The sequence below is a fragment of the Manacus candei genome, unplaced genomic scaffold (assembly GCF_025592945.1).
Source record: "Manacus candei isolate 608988 ecotype Guabito, Panama unplaced genomic scaffold, ASM2559294v1 h1tg000094l, whole genome shotgun sequence".
In the NCBI taxonomy this organism is placed as follows: domain Eukaryota; kingdom Metazoa; phylum Chordata; class Aves; order Passeriformes; family Pipridae; genus Manacus; species Manacus candei.
Window position 1 is genome coordinate 871,494 of NW_026138142.1, and position 19,655 is coordinate 891,148.

General features: G+C 38.5%; 1 protein-coding gene across 10 annotated transcripts in view; it reads left to right on the plus strand.

Moving 5' to 3' along the window:
• KMT2C (lysine methyltransferase 2C) overlaps positions 1 to 19,655 on the plus strand; it is a 191,381-nt gene that overhangs the window by 124,726 nt on the left and 47,000 nt on the right. For 7 of the 10 annotated variants that reach the window (XM_051768259.1, XM_051768260.1, XM_051768261.1 and 4 more), the window contains 10 exons: positions 845 to 961; positions 3,722 to 3,823; positions 4,004 to 4,108; positions 5,267 to 5,448; positions 6,125 to 6,289; positions 6,869 to 6,978; positions 12,454 to 12,519; positions 13,983 to 14,195; positions 17,281 to 17,409; positions 18,442 to 18,561. In XM_051768259.1, coding sequence (XP_051624219.1) covers positions 845 to 961; positions 3,722 to 3,823; positions 4,004 to 4,108; positions 5,267 to 5,448; positions 6,125 to 6,289; positions 6,869 to 6,978; positions 12,454 to 12,519; positions 13,983 to 14,195; positions 17,281 to 17,409; positions 18,442 to 18,561 — 1,309 coding nt within the window. The remainder of the gene's footprint in view (positions 1 to 844; positions 962 to 3,721; positions 3,824 to 4,003; positions 4,109 to 5,266; positions 5,449 to 6,124; positions 6,290 to 6,868; positions 6,979 to 12,453; positions 12,520 to 13,982; positions 14,196 to 17,280; positions 17,410 to 18,441; positions 18,562 to 19,655) is intronic. The other 3 variants (XM_051768264.1, XM_051768262.1, XM_051768266.1) reach the window with 3 other exon arrangements.

Sequence of the window (19,655 nt, forward strand, 5' to 3'; positions counted from 1 at the left end):
ATTAGGAATCCTCTTCGTGCTTAGTTCCTTTTGAAATTAAAAAAACAAAACAAACCAGAAAACAACAACGTTTCAAACAAAGTCACAGTATGCATAACAGGTAATTATTATTAAAAGCATACTTGCTTTTCCAAAGTTAATTGTAGTTGAAGATACTGTGAATACTCCAAAGCACAACACTGCAACTGTGCAGCTGCATCTTAAATAAGGAAGGGAGAAAAAAAGCTGTCTAAAAATATTGTGTAAGCACGTTATGGGGAATGTTGATCTGAGTGTAATTGATAGAATTAATATAAAAAGCTCTCTCTGTATCTGCGGAATTAAGAGAGTTTCGTGGAGCCAGCTCTTGCTTTGGGAGCAGGATTGCATCCTAATAAATTCCAGGTTTTGCTTGATTATTCATAGCATAAGAAAAGCATCTATGGTTACAAGTAATCAAGTGTCCAGACCCTTTTCAGAAGTCCCATGACTGTCTGAACTGACTGCTTAAAAAGAAAAGAAAATGAATCATAGAATAACAAATTTATTTTGGAAACTTTGCAACTATGGGGGAAAAAAACATCCATATTTCCAGTTATTCCTGAGCATAAAATAAACATTCCTGGGTTTGGCTGCTTTCTCACTGGTGATAAAGGTCATCATATTATGCCATGTAAGTAGTTAAAGGTATTTCCTACTGATTTATGCAGTGATTTAATGACTATGGCCTCGTGGGCTCACATTCACTTGAAGTCATAGGATGTTTTTTTACTTATGTTTTTCCCAAGATGCATTGAACAAGTTTGAATCCCATATAACAAAAGAACTTCAGGTTGCATTTACATTGTTATCTTATATTGAATAGGGCCGTGGATCAGGATTCCCAGGGAAGCGGAGACCACGTGGTGCTGGTCTTTCAGGAAGAGGTGGCAGAGGAAGATCAAAACTGAAGAATGGAGTTGGGACTGTGGTCATTCCAGGGGTAAGAACATTTTTTTTAAAGTCATATTGCAGTCTGTTAATGTAACGTAATTTTATTCAGTTATAATTCTTGTATTAAAATACTTTATAAAACCAACTAAAAAGCCCTAAAAAGCAGGGGGTGTTTGATAAAGCCTGGCTGTTACTGCTGGTGATGAAGAACTGGAACACCACAGCTTGATGGACCTGAGGCAATTTTACACTGCTCTTGCCACTTGAAGACACAACCATTGGGAGTCTTAAGCATTCCTTCCATTTTCTTGCATGGAAAACATGCTGGGTAAAGGGCAGCACTGACTGGAATGACACAGAATGGGAGAGCAAGGCTTGTGTGTGAGAATGTCACAGCAGCCATAGGAGATCAGAGCAGAGGTTCTTCTACCCAGGGGACCAAAACTGAGTGCTGGGGGGAGAGTACAGAACAGAAGGAGACATTTCAACAGTTTGTGGTTTGGGGACTTGCTGAACAGGAGGTGGTATCTTTGTCTTGGGCAGCCTGTGTTGGAGCTTTCTTTCGTGGATCTGCCCACTCATTTTTAAAAACTTTTGGAAACCATGTTAACTTTTTTCAGTTCTATAGCTTATTAGTCTGTTGTTTTAAGTTGCTGCCTGCTGGATTAGTTGCCTGCCCCTTAGTCTGCTGCTCTTAAAGAAGAGGCAGTGGAGAGCTGCTTCTATTCAGTTCATCCATGCCACTCATTTTCTATAGATCTCCATCAGTTCTCCTCCTTTTCAGTCCACTCTTGTCTTGCCACACTGGAGAATACCAGTATTTGGAGTTGTTCCTTATATGGAAGCTACTCCATATTTCTGATCATTCTTATCAGTTGTTTTGTCATGTTCTTTTCTTTACTTTGTGGACTTTCATCTGCCACTTTATAGCCCAGCACTCGGCTTTATGAAGTTCTTGTGCAGTTCTTCACAGTTGTCTTTTGGGTTTTATTACTCTGAATATTCTAATCCTGTTGGCAAGCTTTGTCACCTTGTTTCTCACTTGATTTTTCAGATTGCACACGAGTGTGTTGAACAGCACCGCCTGTTAGCAGACATGCCCTGTCAGATTTCCACTAGTGCTGTTCTCCCACATAGAAAACTGATAATTTATTCTACTCTTTATCTTGTGTCTTGTGTCAGTACAGGGACCGTTCCTCGGTTTAACTTTTTTTTGAGTAGTTTTGGTGAAGCACTTGGCCAAAAGAATTTGGTAACAAAGTAAGTTGCATCAGTCAGACTTCCCTGTCCCCAGGGTTAGGGCATGTTAGGTAACTTGCTATAAATACAAAATGGACATCACTCTCCACAATTTACCTCAGAAATTTGATCCTTTGAGTCATCAAATAGATGGCAGCTTGAGAGTTCCAGAGCAGAGATGTGGCTGTCTTGTATGGTAGGTGAAGTGAGCAATACCAAGAGACCAGCTTTTGCCAGTTAAATGTTTGAAATGGGAATATTTTCTGTCCTTCAAAGTCTGCTCTTTTGTAAGTGCAAGCAATTCCAAGAACTTGGTGGAACCTGTGGAAAAACAAACAAGGGAAATCCTCTCCTTGAAAGTGTCAAGGTGTTTCACGTGTTTTTTTGGTTAACTAGCTAGTTACAGCTGCAGTGCTCTCAACTGGTAATTAAAACATATATATATATATATGTTTTAATATAATATATTCCATTTTTGGCTGTTTCTCAGTAAAAGCTGAATTCCAGTAACAGTGTATCAGAAGGATTCCTGTAGCTGTTGTAATGATATTTACATTTGTCCCTAGAGTGATGTTTGGGCTTGTAAAATATTTAAATTATTATTTAAACAAAACTATCTGTATAAGACTTATACTGTATTTAAAATAATCCCCATTTATAAAATTGGAACAGCTGGTAAAACAAGGTTATATTTCTCTATCGTGCATTCAATCTTTTATATAGAACCCTGTGCCCTTATCTTACTGGATCAGAGAATAAATAGTTGGGCCTGTTAGTTTAAATTCATGGATAGCAAATTCTGCATAGCAGTATTTGCATGAAGGTCAGAACAAAATTGAAGTCTTTTTTTCCTTGTTTCTCTTCCTGAGAAGCTGTATGTGCCTGTATATGCTGAATTAATAAAGGGCAGGTCAGAGTACCAATCTCTTGATCAAAAAGAAAATGACTGTCTACAGTCAGAGCTTATGGATTGAGATCAAAACAGCTGTTTCAAGTTCAGTGCAAGTTTTTATGGTCAAGATAGATAAGCCTCATAAAGAAAGTGCTTACAGCAAGTAACTTTAGAACTCTGGCTTATTCCTCTGACATACTTGGAACATTAGCTAAACCACATTTTAGGCAATATGGGAAAAATTACATTTCTGCAATTGCTCTTTGAATTAATACTCAAAAGTATGTCACTGCAATTAACTTTTTGATAAGAAGTGTTTATATACAGGGAACAGACCAGACTGGGCACAGTATGACAACTTCTGCTCAGTGATTTTTTTCTTAGACTATCTCTTTTCTTCCATTTTCATTTTGAAGTGCAATGGGATAATGTGTAAAGGGGAACAGAGGAGAGAGAGAGAGAATGTGTATGTAAAACTGATAATACTGATAATACTTGTACTGATGTGAAAATGTGAATTAATATAGCAATTTCTGATGGAGGTAGCTTTTTATGAAGTTCATACTATATGAATAAATATTTGCAAAGCTTGTATTCTCTAGCATATTAAGTTTCACCTTGTCTCATGTCTTAGAAAATGTGATGTGCTTGCTCTTCATGTTTTGTGTTTTTTAATAGGTCACAACTATGGATATTTCATCTAATAAAGATGAGGAAGAAAACTCGATGCATAATACAGTTGTCCTCTTCTCTAACAGTGACAAGTTCACTCTCCATCAGGTTAGGATAATAGTTATTGTATTTTAATTTTGTTTCCCAGCTTTTAATTAGGAAAAAATTGAATGAATGTCCTTGTTAGGAGTTAAATTATAGAGCAAGGTAGCTGGATTTTACAGGTATATGTTTTCAGAATGTAGTGTCTGGCACGTGTTGAAAGTCTGCTCTTCTCTGTCATTCCAGGATATGTGTGTAGTTTGTGGGAGTTTTGGCCAAGGTGCTGAGGGCAGGTTGCTTGCCTGTTCTCAGTGTGGTCAGTGTTACCATCCGTACTGTGTCAGTATTAAGGTGAGTGCTTTTGTTACATAAAAGAAATCATTTGATTACACTGTTTACATATTGTACTTTAATAGCACTATGCTGCCTTTGGTTTTGTGGTAATTAGGGGAGTCATTAACTTGTTAGATATTCATCAGCTAATGTGACCATTATTTGTATGCGACTTGTGAAAGACTTTAATTAAATGTCATTTTATAGTATGCATTGCCTCAAGAGAAATTAACCTTTTTGTAATTTCACAACCATAAATAGTGCTGATTATCCTGCAGTTGGTTAAAATAACAGTTTGAGATATAAGCTTAAAACCTAAACACAAGCAGAATTAAAAACAAAGAAAAAATTATACTGCATCTTCATTTACTGGGGGCATAAGGTTTAGTTGATTCAATTTGCCTGTTGGCTGTCAGAATTGACAGCAGTTGGAGTGGTTAATTAATACATTTTACATTCATTAGTCTAGGAGAGAATGTGTGAAAATTAAATTTGAATGGTATGAAATGACCTAGCAAGCACAAAATAAGCTACTTACTGCAGTGTATACACTATACACTCTTCATTGGTTATAAGTACATCTATGTAAAAGTGGGATTTTTTTTTTCAACATGTCACAAAACTTTATTTTACATGTACTTTACAAAATGCCATATGCATGTTTCATGCAATTATAATTTGACTTTATGTTTATGCACTGCTCTTACATTACATATTAACTCCAATAAGTTAGTTGTTTGCTTCAGATGACTAAAACAAACCCCAGCACTGGTTATTGTGGTCCCATCATGATGTGAGACGATCAGATCTGTGACTGCTTGAGGAACCAGAATGTGCATAAGTCCCTGGGACCTGATGAGGTGCATCCCAGAATCCCGAGGGAATTGGCTGATGTAGTTGCCAAGCCACTCTCCATGATATTTGAAAAGTCATGGCAGCCAGGTGAAGTGACTGAAAAAGGGGAACATTTCATCCATTTCTAAAAAGGGTAGAAAGGAGGTAAAAAGGAGGATCTGTTTGATCCGATCCTGTTTATTGAAGCTTCAGAAAGTCTAAGTGACAAACAGCCCCTTGTGACGTGGGTGCTGTGTCCAGATGAGCATCCTGGGCTCCAGACCTTCATGGATCACACTTCACAGAGCAGTTTTCAAATCATTTGCACCTTGCCATTTGCAGATTACTAAAGTGGTGCTCAGCAAAGGTTGGAGGTGCCTGGAGTGCACAGTGTGTGAAGCCTGTGGGAAAGCCACAGATCCAGGGAGACTCCTCCTCTGTGATGACTGCGACATCAGCTACCACACATACTGCCTGGATCCACCCCTGCAGACTGTCCCAAAGGGAGGCTGGAAATGCAAATGGTGTGTTTGGGTCTGGGGTCAGAAGTCCTGACTGCTGGCCTCTTCTGTTTCTCCTTGTCACTTCGTATTTGTAACGTCAATTGAACTGTAATAATGTTTTAATTGTATCTAAGTCAGGTGTATTAAAGCAAACAAAATACTTTTGAATTGCTTCATTCAATTATCAGTTTATTAGGGAAACTGTTATCTCTTCTTGGTACTGCTTCCTCATGCAAAAAAACCCACATAAGTAGAGGTGGACAAAATTTTTCTTTTGAAACTCTTACCCCCAAAAAATTTCCAATTTACATTCATTGGAATGTTCATTCCAGCGTTCAGCTGGAAAAAAGAATGGCTGCTTCACCAAATTGTTCTCAAAATAAAACCCTCTGAAAACCATTTGGTTTACTTGGGTGAAACACAAACAGACTAGACCTCTCACATGGTTAAGCCTCCAGATCTAAAAGTGAATGGCAACTGGAAGCAGAAACTCCTTTGACCCATTGAGCTGTTACAAAACCCATCTGCCTGTTTTTGCAGTTTGAAGGAACTTTGTTAAAAAAGTATTATAATTGTTGTTAAACATTTGTTGTTAGACTAAGTTAAAACTTAATTACTCACCTTGTTCTAAGGAGAAGAGCCACAAAGTAATCTTCCTGTGAACTGAAAGTAACAGATCATTTTGTCTGTTCTGCAGGTGTGTTTGGTGCAGACACTGTGGAGCAACTTCTCCAGGTTTAAGATGTGAATGGCAAAATAATTACACACAGTGTGCTCCCTGTGCAAGTTTGTCCACCTGCCCAATCTGCTATCGCACGTACAGGGATGAGGAGCTCATAATTCAGTGTAGACAATGTGATCGGTAAGGATTTCTAATATTTTACAGGTTTTTCCTGTTTAAGGCTTATTTTAATTTTTTCCCCCTAATGTAAAAGCATAAAGATGAAGGGAATGGTCTTGTGGTAATGAACACTGGATCATTGAGTCTCAGAAGTCTCTTAGTAGTTCATTCCTAGTTGTAACACAGACTTAACTATCTGACTCTGGGCAAATTAATTAATCAATCTGTGTCTCTTCCCCCGTCCCATAAAAATAAAACTAATTTACCTCACAAGACTATTGTTGGGAGGCTAAACCTGGATTACATTGTATGAAATGATGGCAATATAGGGAGAAAATTATAATACTAAAACATATTTGGTCCGGGACATTGTTTTGTAGAGTTCCTTCCCATGAAGGGAAATAGGTGGTCTGCTACTCCATATACACACCACAGTAGGGGGATGCTGTATGTGGAAAACCTGATTCTGGGGTTTCTCCCTTAAAGAATGCAAACTAAACAGCTACTTCACGTTTACTTGGACCGTAGGCTGATGTTTGGGACTCCTAAAACACCACATATTTCCTTTAAATTGTATTTTTTCCCCCACTTAATTTCTAGATGGATGCATGCAATCTGTCAGAACTTAAACACAGAGGAGGAAGTGGAAAACATAGCTGATATGGGTTTTGACTGTACCATTTGTAGGCCATACATACCACCAACAAACGGTAAGGAGACGATCGGAACCAATGGCAGGATTACACACTGCGATAAATAGGCTTGGGAATGTGTTACGGTTCTTGTCTCTGATGGAGAGTTGGCTCGTGGTAGAAGTAAGATTTTTTTTTTTCATGTTTATTTTAAGGGCCCTGGTGGAAGTGTCCTCAGCTCTTTCACACCCTCTAGTGATTTGGCTGCAAGGCCAGAGGAAACCTAATGGGGAATTCTGGGTTGAGTTATTGAAGATAAGGAGAAAGGACTAAAAGCATTTGGTATCAAAAGGGCAATAGGCAGCTGACTCTGTCAAGTGCAACGAAGAAAGCCCAGTTCTCTAAAGTTACAACTGCAGAAGAATCTGAAAATTAATTCTAAGCAGAAAAAGGTTTTATATTTTGATGCTTTGAGGTTGTTTGAGGCAGCAGTACCTGTACCAACAGTCTGTGTAAGCATTTTTCCCCTCCTCCCTCGTGTTTATGCCTTTATGCCTTTTCCTCAGCTCTCCCAGTATTCAAGACCAGTGCTTCCCTCCCTAGCTGCAATCTTTGAAAGAACTGGCCATACTTTTTTGTTCAGGAATTGTCACTTGCTTGTTAGCTAAAATGTATGGTTCCTTCTGATGAACTTTGCACTTCTCTGGACATGGATACCAACTGCCTTGTCAGTCTGTATTACAGTTCTACAGCAGTGGTACTTCAGGAGCTGAGGTTACTGCAGCTTAAGCACATTTACAGCATCTGATTCCATGGGATGGTGCTGGTTAATGTTCTGTGAGTGGCCTGTCAGCAGTTACACTGGCCTATGACATGATTTATGGTCTTGCTGCAAGAGTGATATCCCAGGTCTGTTTTCTCTGTGTGTCAGCTCACAGGAGTTTCTGCTTCACTCTGCTGCTTTAACATTGACAACTATTCCCATTTTTAGCATAAGCTTATTAGTGTTCATATTAACCCTTTGGTGGGGTGTCATGAGAGAACAGTAGGAGGAAGGTACAAGAACTAAGCAAACGTTTCAGGAAATATTCATATCCACCAAGAAGATGTCATATCCACCAAGTAAGATTGGCTTTCCTGATCAAGACTGAAGATTTTGTGAGGCATGTGCTCAAGAGGTCTGCCAAGAAAAGTTCAATAGAGCATCTAATGTCCATTTACACTGGCATGTCCTCATCCCAGCAGTAATTATAACTTACTGACCTGACCTTGGAGGTTTATATACTCCCTGATCAACTACACAAGGTGCTGGAACACTTCCAAGTAACCCATTTTTATCACTAATAGAAGAATGAGTAATGCTTCTGTTTTTCTACAAGTCACTTCATTGCTGAGATCTACTTTCAAAAATTCAAAAAGAAGGATGTTTTGTAAGTGGAAAACCCAAGAAACTTGCAGATACAACACAGTCTTCTGTTTATTTGGATAATAAGCTTTGAGTACTTGAAGAAAAAAAGATCCAAGTAAGAAATACTCCTTCTTCCTTTCTCTTTGGAGCTGGCAGAACTGCTTTTTCAAGATAATTAAAGCCCATGGTATGTGAGACAGAACAACTTCACAAGATGATATCAGAGATGTTTCATTTCCAGGCATGAGCTGTCCCCTGAGTTAGTCCTTCCTGCACATCTCCATGAACTCGTGTTGCTTAGGTTTGTGTTCCAAGAAATAGGAACCAGACTTGCAAGACCTGTCAGGGAGTTACCAAGCTTTCTTTGCAGTTTTTGTCACCTTTTTTTTTTTAAAGACAAGTTTGTCTGCTTATTCTTTCCTGTTTTGACTCAGTATATATAAAACTTCTCTAACATGAGTACATTTGCACAGTTGCATGTCTGAATATGTCCTTTGATGCATGTTCATAGAAATACCTGCATGTACTTTGATATGAAATGTTTTGGTCTTCCATTAATTATTCTAAAACTCCTTTGAAAATCTGCTATAACTTTTTGTTTCCAAGTCAGAAGAATTAGTATTTGATAAACTTAGACAGACAAATGTTAGTTGGCAGTAGAAAGCTTCTTAAAATGTACCACATTATGGGATTCTTACTGGGATGGTTCTTGCCCTTTACATTTGATGTGTTGCAAGTGTTATTACAGGTTTTTTAACCACATTCTTTCTAGAAGAGGCAAGAGCCCCTTAACCCACGAAATTACCAATACATTGCAGGTTCACTGTGATTAAAGAATAAATGGTTCCAGTGTGTAGGTAAAGAGAATGAGGTTCCATTTTACTTTCTTCAGAAAATGGAAACTTTTTTAAATTTGTAAAAGCTCTTCCCTATCTCATCATACCTTATAATTTTACAAAGTGTTCTTCAGGAAACAAAAATAAAAGATCAAATAGCTTTTTTCTTCTTGAACATACATAAATATCAAAAGCCAGAATGTGGTAAGATTTACTCCAAAGCAGTATACCAGAAACCTTCATTACTAGACTATTTTGAAATAATCATCTCTCACCAGTGTTTCATGAGGTTCCTTCTAGTGCAGTTTCAAGTTACATGTCCCCCAGTGTATTGCTCTGCCCTGTAGAACATTTTCTCAGATTCTCATGAATTTGAGGTGCTAACAGCTCCTTTGGGCAGCAGCAGCAGCAGCTTTTCCCCTGTGCTGTAATTCCTGCACCTTCAGGAGATGTGTGTCCGTCCCTCATCCTCATTCACTCCTGGACAAGCAGTTCTTGACCATGTGCTCATCACTTCTGCCTTTTTGTCCTTTGCCCTTGTACATCACATGCCCCATCTGCAAATTTCATCCCTCCTCACCTCCTCCCATCCTCTCTCCATCCAAACTCCAGTTCCTCCTCCCTTGGTGCTGTTTTTGTTCCTCTGCAAACGGACCAGCTCTGCCTGGTTTTCTGTAACCAGTTACAGCTGATCTGGTGGCAGTTCCTGTAGCTGCCTTTGTGCAGTTATTCCTCCTGGGGCTCGAGTAACTATGCCCATGGATTCATTGGGGAGCTGGTATCACTTACCAATCCAGGGATGCTCAGCACTGCCAGTGATACACGTTATGGCTGGGAGCCCCTGTTGTACCATTTTCATTAAACTGAATTAAATTTTTCTTCATTCTGAAACCCAATTCTGTGTACTTTACAAATACAAGATACAAACCCAACATAATACTGTATGTTAAAAAATTACCTCTTGAATTTTTTTTATTATTTGGGACATTTGTTATGTCAACTCTAATGTTCTTGTGTTACTATATTTACAGAAACATCCCTGTGTCATTCACACAGTTATGCAGGCACCCAATAATGAGTGCTCTGCTAGTGCTGTATTTCTACATCAACCATTTCTTATGATGGTTTCATTTCTTCCTAGAATTGTTCTTTTCTTTTACAGCCTTACAAATGGCAGCCCCTTTCTTTTTGAAACTGTGGTTCTTGTGATCATATTGTATTCTGTGCAGTTATTTGTTTTCAGCTGAAACTGCTAAATACTGTACAATATTCACCATGTCTAAACCCTTTTGCAAGTAAGTTTAACAATTTTGGTTAAACTTCAGCTGAATGCCTCAGAAAGCACTTTTTTGTTCAATTTTTATTTTTTCTCATTTGAACAGTCTTTCTCTAACAATATGGTGTTTTTCTGCTATCCATTTTATTGATTTTAATCCTTAATCTGCACTCTAATTAGCTCCTCTTCTGGAAGTCTGTTTGATACTGCCTTCAAACATTGGTTGGTTGTGCAGTTTTTGTGAGTGGGTCTCTGAAGGCCTCACCTTTGTCACTATCAGCTTGTTTATTTGAGCATTTCAACTCTATTCAGTCTCCAGAGTTAAAATTATTCACTATCTGACCTGGATTAGAAGAGCTCTCTGTTGTTTGACTTTTAAATAAGGATTTCAAATTCCCATTTATGACTTGTCTTTCTGAATTTTTTGTTTACCTTAGATTCCAATTCAATAATTGCTATCTCAGTCTTAAAACATCTTGTGAATTATAACCAATTAAATGAACAGATAATGTTTTATTCCACTTTGAGTAGTTCTTACAATCTGCCTTTTTTTCTGTTGTTTCAATTCAGTGCTTTTGAGTATCTTCCATCCTGCAGCTTGTCCCACATTTTTTGTTTCCCTTCAGTTCCATGTCTCTTACAAAATGTAATTTTCAATTTATTTTCTTCCCTGTCTTTTCGTCCCACTGTTGTGTATCACTTTTCCAGTAATTCATGTAGGCTTCTTTTGTTTACTAATTGCATGGAATATTGGTTTCCTGTAGATTATATCCTATATCTTAGTTACACCTTACATAAAACTTTTAAAGGACTGTAAATTTGCTTATATGCTTAGAAAGAATTCTGTAGTTTTCATATCCATTCTAAGTGTTATTTGGAAGCTTTTGTGCTTTTCCTGGTCTTGGCCCTTATTCCCAGGATGTGTGTGGGGTGGTCAGCAGCATATGTTCACTGGTCTGACATGACACACTGAACCTCCCACAGCTGCTCAGCCTCAGCAGTCTCATCTTGTGTGGCAGACACAAAGTAAATACTCCAGGTGTTATCCAGGTCTTAAATTCAGCATGAATAAGATTTCTAGGAAAAAAAAAAAAGGAAAAAACGTGGATAAACTTGCCTGTGTAGTAATGCTAACTGTGCCAAACTAACAGGTTTTCTGATTCTAGTTCTCAATGTTTGCGAGATAGAAGCTCCTAATTTTCACTTTACTTACTGTCTACATAATCTCTGTGAAGTCACTACTAATAGTAAAATTTAGTCTACACATCAGAGGTTAGTGAAGCATTATAGCAGCTATGTAGTTAAGGCAGGTGGAAAGAGCATTTCTACCCACAGCAGCAGTAGCCACGTGTAGTAGGACATTTTGATCATTATTTTTTCAGTCACACTGTTCCAGTACTTCCCCATAGCACACAAACTGTAGAGTATAGATTGAGTTTCTGCTGTTCCATTTATTGATATTCTTATCTTGATTAAGAATTACCCTATCTAACTTCAGCCAGTCCTGTATCATCTGTTCTCAGATATATCAGCTTTCTCATGTGTGCTGTGTGAGAGACCTGACAGCACAGACACCTCTGTAATCTTGTGTGCAAAGCTGCCAGAGTGTGCCAGCCCCTCCTTGGGGAAATGCTGGTCGATACCCAGTTCACAAAGCCCTCCCATTTTTCATGATTAGGGCACCAAAACCTGAACATCATGACTAGTGTAGAGGTTCCTTTCCAACCCAATAGGTCCAGTGTATTCATTTGCCCTTGGCCCAGTAGAAGGAGATAATTTACCATTAAGTTCAGTGCCATTCCAATGCCATTCTTGGCTCCAGGAAGTTGGAGAACTTCAGTTTGTATCAGGCTTGTTTTGTAGTCACATCGTCTGTGACACTGAAAAGCACTTCATTTTAAAGGTGCCAGTCAATGTTGCCAACAGTATAAATTAGGGAGTTTAACGGAACTGTCTGAAGGAAAATTGATAGTTTCAGTTTAAATCAAGTCACCATTTTTAAAAGTTGAAATGATTTTCCTTATATTTTTCAGTGCCTTCTTTGGACTGTTGTGATTCATCAGTTGGAGCTCAGATTATTTCAAAATCAAAAGAACTAGGTAAAGAATGTAAATGCTTAATTTTTAATCATTTAGCATATTTTAAGGGTGTTTTTTTACATGAGACAAAAATTCCTTTTTTTTATGGTTTTATAACAGACAGCATTAACTATCCTTCAGTTACCACAGCATGCTTTCCATTTTTTTCATTCTCTCTTCTTTCTTCTCTTTTGCCTGCCATACCTGCACTATAATAATTACTTTAAATTATGCTTTGATCCTGCAGATTTAGTTGCTTGCCTTAATATCAGTGGTGATAACAGTGTGGCTGAGTCAGGCATGTACACAAATGCTTGCAGGTTCGAGCTGTAGGAGGACACAACTTTTCTGTATTTGTCTGGATTGTGCTAGGAATTTATAATCTGGACAAGCCTACTCACAAGTCAGTTTTTATAATGATAGCACCCAGCAGCTTCCATCATGGTAGGACAGCTTCCATCACTTTGAAGTTTTTTTCCATTTGATACCACACAAATGTAGTTCTGAGAGAAGGTTCTCCCCTCAAATCTTCAATCTGAAAAAGAGTTTATGAGATGTTTCTGAAACACACACCTTTTAAACTTTGTATAAGAAGACAGTCAACTGGGAAGAATTGTGTTCAAGACCAGCTGTGATGTGAGATGTTACTTAAGAAAATATTTTTCGGTTAAAGGGAACAAATGTTATGATATTTGTATGTTTGCAAAACCTGCGTTATCAAATCGTGATTTAGTTGGCTCCAAGGAGCTGAAGCATCACTGCAGCCTCTTCATTATTTGGTAATTCCCTGAAAGTTCCCAAACCTCCACTTGCAGTGCCCCAGCGCAGGTGACAGAGCCTTTCTGCGTGGTGAATTAAGGAATATTGGAGCTTATCAATAGACTCAGCTGTCATGTAACACCTTGAGGAGGAAGCAGTCTGGCAGGTCTTGGGAGACTTGGGTTCTACCCACAATTTCCAATTTGATTTTGAGCAGCTCACTTGATAAAACCTGGTTTTAGTCTGCCTATAAAATAGGGCTGATTAACTTTTCTGAGTTACCAGGAGTTCTGGCAGAGTTAAGGTCATTAAGATGGTGAAGGTAAAGTGCTGAAGGCTGGATGGGGGCCCTGACTGAGCAGCAATGGGAACCCAAAGTAAGACTTGCACAGGTTTCTGTGAGTGCCAGTGATATGGAAATACCCTGCGAGGCACCAGTTTCCATAATGACATTGTTCTTTCTAATGAGTCCTTGATATAGGTTGTTCCATAGCAATGTAATGGATTGTTGCTGGATTTGACATCAGACTCTGGGCAATAAAGCTGTGACTGTAATGTGTAAAACAGTGTCAGATACCTCCGTTTTATTTAGACCAATTTCTTCACTCACGGATCAGCTCCATACATGTGGATTGTTAACTCTTATAAGTGCTATTCCTGAAAAATCTAAGACTTGTAAATTAAAGAGTTTTATATTGCTGTTATGATTCATTCAACTTTTATAGACCCACCGAAGACATACACCCAGGATGGAGTCTGCTTGACAGAATCCGGCATGTCTCAGTTACAGAGCCTCACTGTTACAGTACCGAGAAGAAAACGGACGAAACCAAAGCTTAAACTGAAGATTATAAATCAGAACAGTGTGGCTGTGCTTCAGACACCCCCAGATGCCCAGTCAGAACACTCAAGAGATGGGGAGATGGATGACAGTAGAGGTAGCAGTCTACTTTTGGCATGTCTTGTAGCTCGGGAGTGTTGCAGTACCTGTGTGTATTGCAGATATCCCTGGGAGTTTTTATTACACTGATACTCCTGTGTTCTGTACAGAATGTTTTATGGAAATTACTTGAACAGTAGCCATGGCTCATTGTTGTCCATTTTAGGGATTTTCATTGGTTTTGTCCTCTTTATGGGTCATCCATCCTATAGGAAACTCACCTTTCTAAGGCTGCCAACACTGGAAATATGGATGACTTTTTGTCTAATCCTTGGGTTGCACTGTGCACTCACTGAGTACAAGTGCATTTTGAGGCTCTCAAAGTTAGTGCAAGCACTGTTTGAAAGTGGTAACATTGGCTCAGCAAAGCTGAGAAACTGGTGTTAAAATAAAATCAAATGGGGAAGTGGATTAAAAAACTCTTTTCTGAGGGTATTTCTTTTTTTTCTTAAAGAAACAAGGTGATCTGACTTGAGAGTCGGTGATTTGGGCTAATGCTGGCCTATCCAAACACACCCCTGTGTATGGGGACAATGTTTCAGTCAATGGTAGAATGCCTTGGGAGAGTTCCTTCCCCTGCAAGGCTAGACACAGAGCAAGGATCCATGTGTCTCAGTGTCACCAGTACTTGTCTCATCTGTTTCCCTCACAGCTGAGCAAGCACAGCAGCCACAGCCAGAAATGACCAAAAGTGGGAGACAAGAGTGGGAAAACCACGTAGGAGCAGCCAGGCCCTTCAAATCCCTGCTCTTCAGTGCTAGGAACAGCAGCCAACATGGTGCAATCCCATTCTCCCCTCCCCTTTGCCATGGTCTGGCTGTGCATCCTGAGAAGTGTGTTGGTAGAACAGGTGTTAATCCATGGCCTGGGGAAAGGCTTAACTTCAGTGTGTGAAAGGCATTGCATTAGTCATGCAGGTGTCTGTTAGGGGAGGAGCAGAGGCACACAGACACCCCACCTCCCCACAGCCTAAAGTGCTTTCTGTTTATGCAACATCACCTTGGTGTTAGTCAGATTAAATGTCAAAAGAAGCTTTTTTTAGATACAGAGAGTGTACTTGAGATAACTCTGTAGTTTAACTGTCAGTGAAGTTTCAGTGTTAACTTGTTGATAGAAGTATGGTTCCTGTTGTTTGATTAGCACGTTCTTACTCTCTGCTGTTGACTGGAAGTGTATTTTTTTATAATAGCTTCCCTTTATTTGTGTATAACCTTTAAAACACTTAACTACTTGTTTTTCTTTCACTTCTTTCAGTAATCACAGGGTTTGGTACATTACCCTAGCAATACACAAACACTGAAATTTCATCTCATACTTTCTTATACTTCATCAACTGGGTTGTTAAAAGTGAAAAAAAAGCTTTTGATTTTGGTTTGGAGACATCAAGAAAGAGAACTAGTCCCTTACATTGTTCTTTTTCATTGGCCAATCATCTTTACTTTTAAAAATGTGTTCCTGTTTTCTATATAACTTTGTCTGACTTAATTATCTGCTCGTTGGCTTCTATCTACTTTTCAAGTAGATAACAAGATACATAGATGTGACAGCAGGGTATGAAAGGGAGAGTCAAGGCTTCTACAGACTTTAATTTCAGTTCTGATCACCTTTCATTGCCTTTTTGAGAGTTAAAGCACATTCATATATGTGAAGGCAACAGCACAGCAAGTACATGGTAGATTGGGTGGATTTCCTGGAAGCTCTGTGTGTGTAGAGCTGCTCTGTAGAGTGGATTGGTGCCTGTTCCCTGAACATCTGGAATTTTTGTATGAGCATCAGGATGAATAAAGCTGTACCATGGCTTTGACTGGAGTAACACAGTGTAGTAATTCCAGGGAAAAAGGAATAACCCTTACTTAGATTCTGACATTCCAGGTGGAAAAAAAAGAGGCTTTATCTGAAAAAAAAAAACGAGTTCATGGTAATTTTGTTACCATCTCATTTTTAGGCTTTCATCAGGTTCAGCATTTCATCAGGTGTTCTACATTTGAAAGTCCACTTGAAAGTTGAGCTTACTTTGGGAGCTTCAGCTTGGTGGCCTTTGCCAAGCCACCAGCTTTGTTGGTGGAACTCAGCAAGGTCTTTAACAATGGGAAGTTCTGGTCCATGACTCAGCGTGTGGAAGAGCGAGGGATGTAGTTCTACCACAGCAGGAGTGGTATGAAAGAGTCCAACTGTCTCTTACAACAGTATTTCTCCCTCTTACAACTGCATGTGGTTTTAGACCATGTAGAATTATACACCTAAACCCAAAGCAGGAAATCAGAATTCCAATATCTTTTCAGGGGTGAGAGTATATTTAACATTTCAAAAGCTTTACAGTAAAATGAAGATGTAAGGTCTTTTTGGGGGATATCAGGAAGAATTAACTCCCTCTTTCTTCAACACCAAAGGCTTTTTAATGTCAGCATACTTTACATCTGTTTCTACCCTTCTTTCCCACAGAATATAAACACTAACTCTGAATTACAGTCTTCATCTTCCAGGCTGAGTAATTCCTTTGGGCTGAATTTTCTATTACATAAGTCCAATTCCTCTTCATAGTAAGTCTGCTTTCAGTCAGTCACACGCCTTCAAGTCATGAACGCTCTAAACTAAGAGTCATTAAACATTGCTTTCCAAGTGCAGGCTGCAGTTTTTCAATGTCTTCTCAATTAAAAAAAAAAAAAAAAAAGCCCTACCAAACAGAGCTGAAGAGGACAGTGAACAAAAGGAAGTATATCTTGGTAAATTGGTTCCATATTCCTTGATGTATGACCTCAGATTGCTCAGACACTTAGAAACGGTGATGGCACAGGCTTCTGAAGAAGGCAGCAAAACATTTCTCATATTCACATTTAGTAACTATAGCATTTATTCTCTGGCTTTGTCTCAACAGCATCTCATAGGAAATGTGTGTATATACTGGCTCCTTGTGTAGAGATAGAGTGGGTTTCCCAAGAGTGTCCAGAGATTATCTGTCACCCTTCAGAAAAATCTCAGCCGTTCTCAATCAGTTTCTCAGAAATCAGTCAGATGTAGAAACTGTGGAAAAAATACCTTCTTCCCCTTTTCAAGTTAAAGTTACCATTGCCTCTTTTCTGCAGAAGGTGATCTTTTGGATTGTGATGGAAAATCAGATTCCAGCCCTGAACGGGAAGCTGTGGATGATGATACCAAAGTGGCTGAAGGAGCTGATGGGATTAAAAAAAGGAAACGAAAACCATACAGACCTGGTAGGATAAAGTAACTTAAACAATTGTGTGTCCACAGTACCCCTGTTGTTAGTGTGCTGTCAGTTGTAGTATTTCAAATCTATACCTTGTATTGATTCTTAACTTGATAGGAAATTGGACTGTATTTGTGTGATTGGTGAAGGAGAATTTTTATGTGTGTGTATTTATATACATCTGGCAATATTTGAATTTCAGAGAACTTTTTGCAGTTCTCTTATTTTCTGAAATACTCGATAAGAGTCATTTACTAAATATTTGCAGATTGCTTCTGACAGTGAATTTTAATGAATTCAGTTATTGGATGAATTAATTTATTTTAATTTCTTAGTGCAGTTGACTCTTAATTATCTGGACTGTGGATTAACTGTGTGTCCCGGGTGCAGAAACACTTGAGCTGTATCCAGGCAGAATACATCTATTAGTTTTCTGCAGCCAACAATTTCCCTGGAAAATTAGACAAACCTGTATCTGACACATTTACATGCATATATATACACCATCTGCAAAGGATCAGGAATGCTGCAGTCAGTCTCCAGTGAAGGATTCTGGAGTTTCAGGCAGTATGATGTTGACAGTTATCTTTTTATTTTGTGGTATGTCCTTCTCTAGTACCGTCATATGGAGTGGTGAGTCTCCTAGAGCTCTTTGTAGAGGGGTTTTTTATGGTCTTTTGAGGTTCTTTAGTGGGTTTCATTTGGTAGATTGACAGTTAATTCCAGCAATTCCTCAGCTTGCCAGGGGAGGGGAAATCCAGCATCTGAAAGTTGCCAGGTTTGGTGATTTGAACTTCTTGTGGATGTTTTACAGTCCCATAATTGTTATCCTGTTTGATCATTACATATATATCCACCAAGACATTAAAATTCAGAAATATTTCATAAAACTCTGAATTAAAATGACTTAAGTATCTCAGATTCATTCTTATACCTCTAGATGCAGCAGTCCCCTTGACCTGCATAGTAATCTTGGCTCTTGTTCTTACTATGGAGCTCAGTTTTTATCAATACATTGAATTTTTGCTTCCTTCTTAAGGTATTGGTGGATTTATGGTACGTCAGAGAAGTCGTACAGGGCAAGGGAAGACTAAAAGATCCCTCTCCAGGAAAGATTCTTCTGGATCTGTTTCTGAACAGTTGCCTGGCAGAGATGAAGGTAAATGCAGGAACTAGTTTTTAAATTTTTGTTCATACTTAATGCAATAAAAATAATACAACTCATCAACATACACGTTTGTCATGATGGCTTTATTAAATCAACTGAAAATACCCATTCCTACATACTTAAAATTTCAGCAGAGCCCATGATTTACAAAGAAACTGAATTGATGATTTGCTGCCTATTCTGGGAGATAAATAGTGAAGATTATAAGGCAGATTTAGAGCGATCTTCTTTCTAACACACCTTGTTCACATGTAGTCCTGATCCAGAGGTGTCTTCTGGACCATCAGTTTTAGCAGTCACCAGTGTTCCATATTCCACAAGTATGTCTGATATTTTTATGTATGTGTTTATGCTCTGGAAAATCCTTTATCAGAGAGTTTAATTATATGCTTTTGTTTCATGAAGAAGTAATTCCTTCTTATTTTAAAACGAGACATTATTTTAAGCTGAGAGTTTCATAAACTACCCTTACGTTTTATGTTATGAAAGATGACTTAAAAAATTAATTCCATATTAATTTTTAATACAGAAACATTTTCTAGACATGTGTCATATTTCCCCATCAGTGTTGTCCCTTCCAGGACTGAAGAACCCAACTGTGGTGTCTCTTCTCGTAGCAGAGCCATTTCAATGCTGCAGTACTCGGTCGATTGGGCACCTAACAAGGAGTCAGATTTTATTTGTGTGCCTTTTTCTCTTACTTGCTGTGTGTGATTAGACTAAATTATTTCACCCATCTGGAGTTGTTCACACTAATCTAGAGAATATTGAGGTATCATTCAGGTGAGATGTGGAGTATGTTTAGTTCAGAGCCTGTTTCCTATAAAGTCAGTAGAAGGAGGCAGCTGCTTTTAAAGGTTGGTTGATACCACCTCACGTGGAAGACTCTGGCCTTTGATTTCTCCTATTGCTCTCTCCTGTCTGTTTGGCTGTTGTATTTTTACCCTTTCTAAATCCAGATTAGTGTCTTGCTATGTATTTGTACAACATGGTGGAGACTGGATCTTTGCTACATCATCCAGACAGTATTAGTAAAAACTAGTATTTAAAGTCCACAATTTAGTGCTTGTTTTCTCTTTAATATT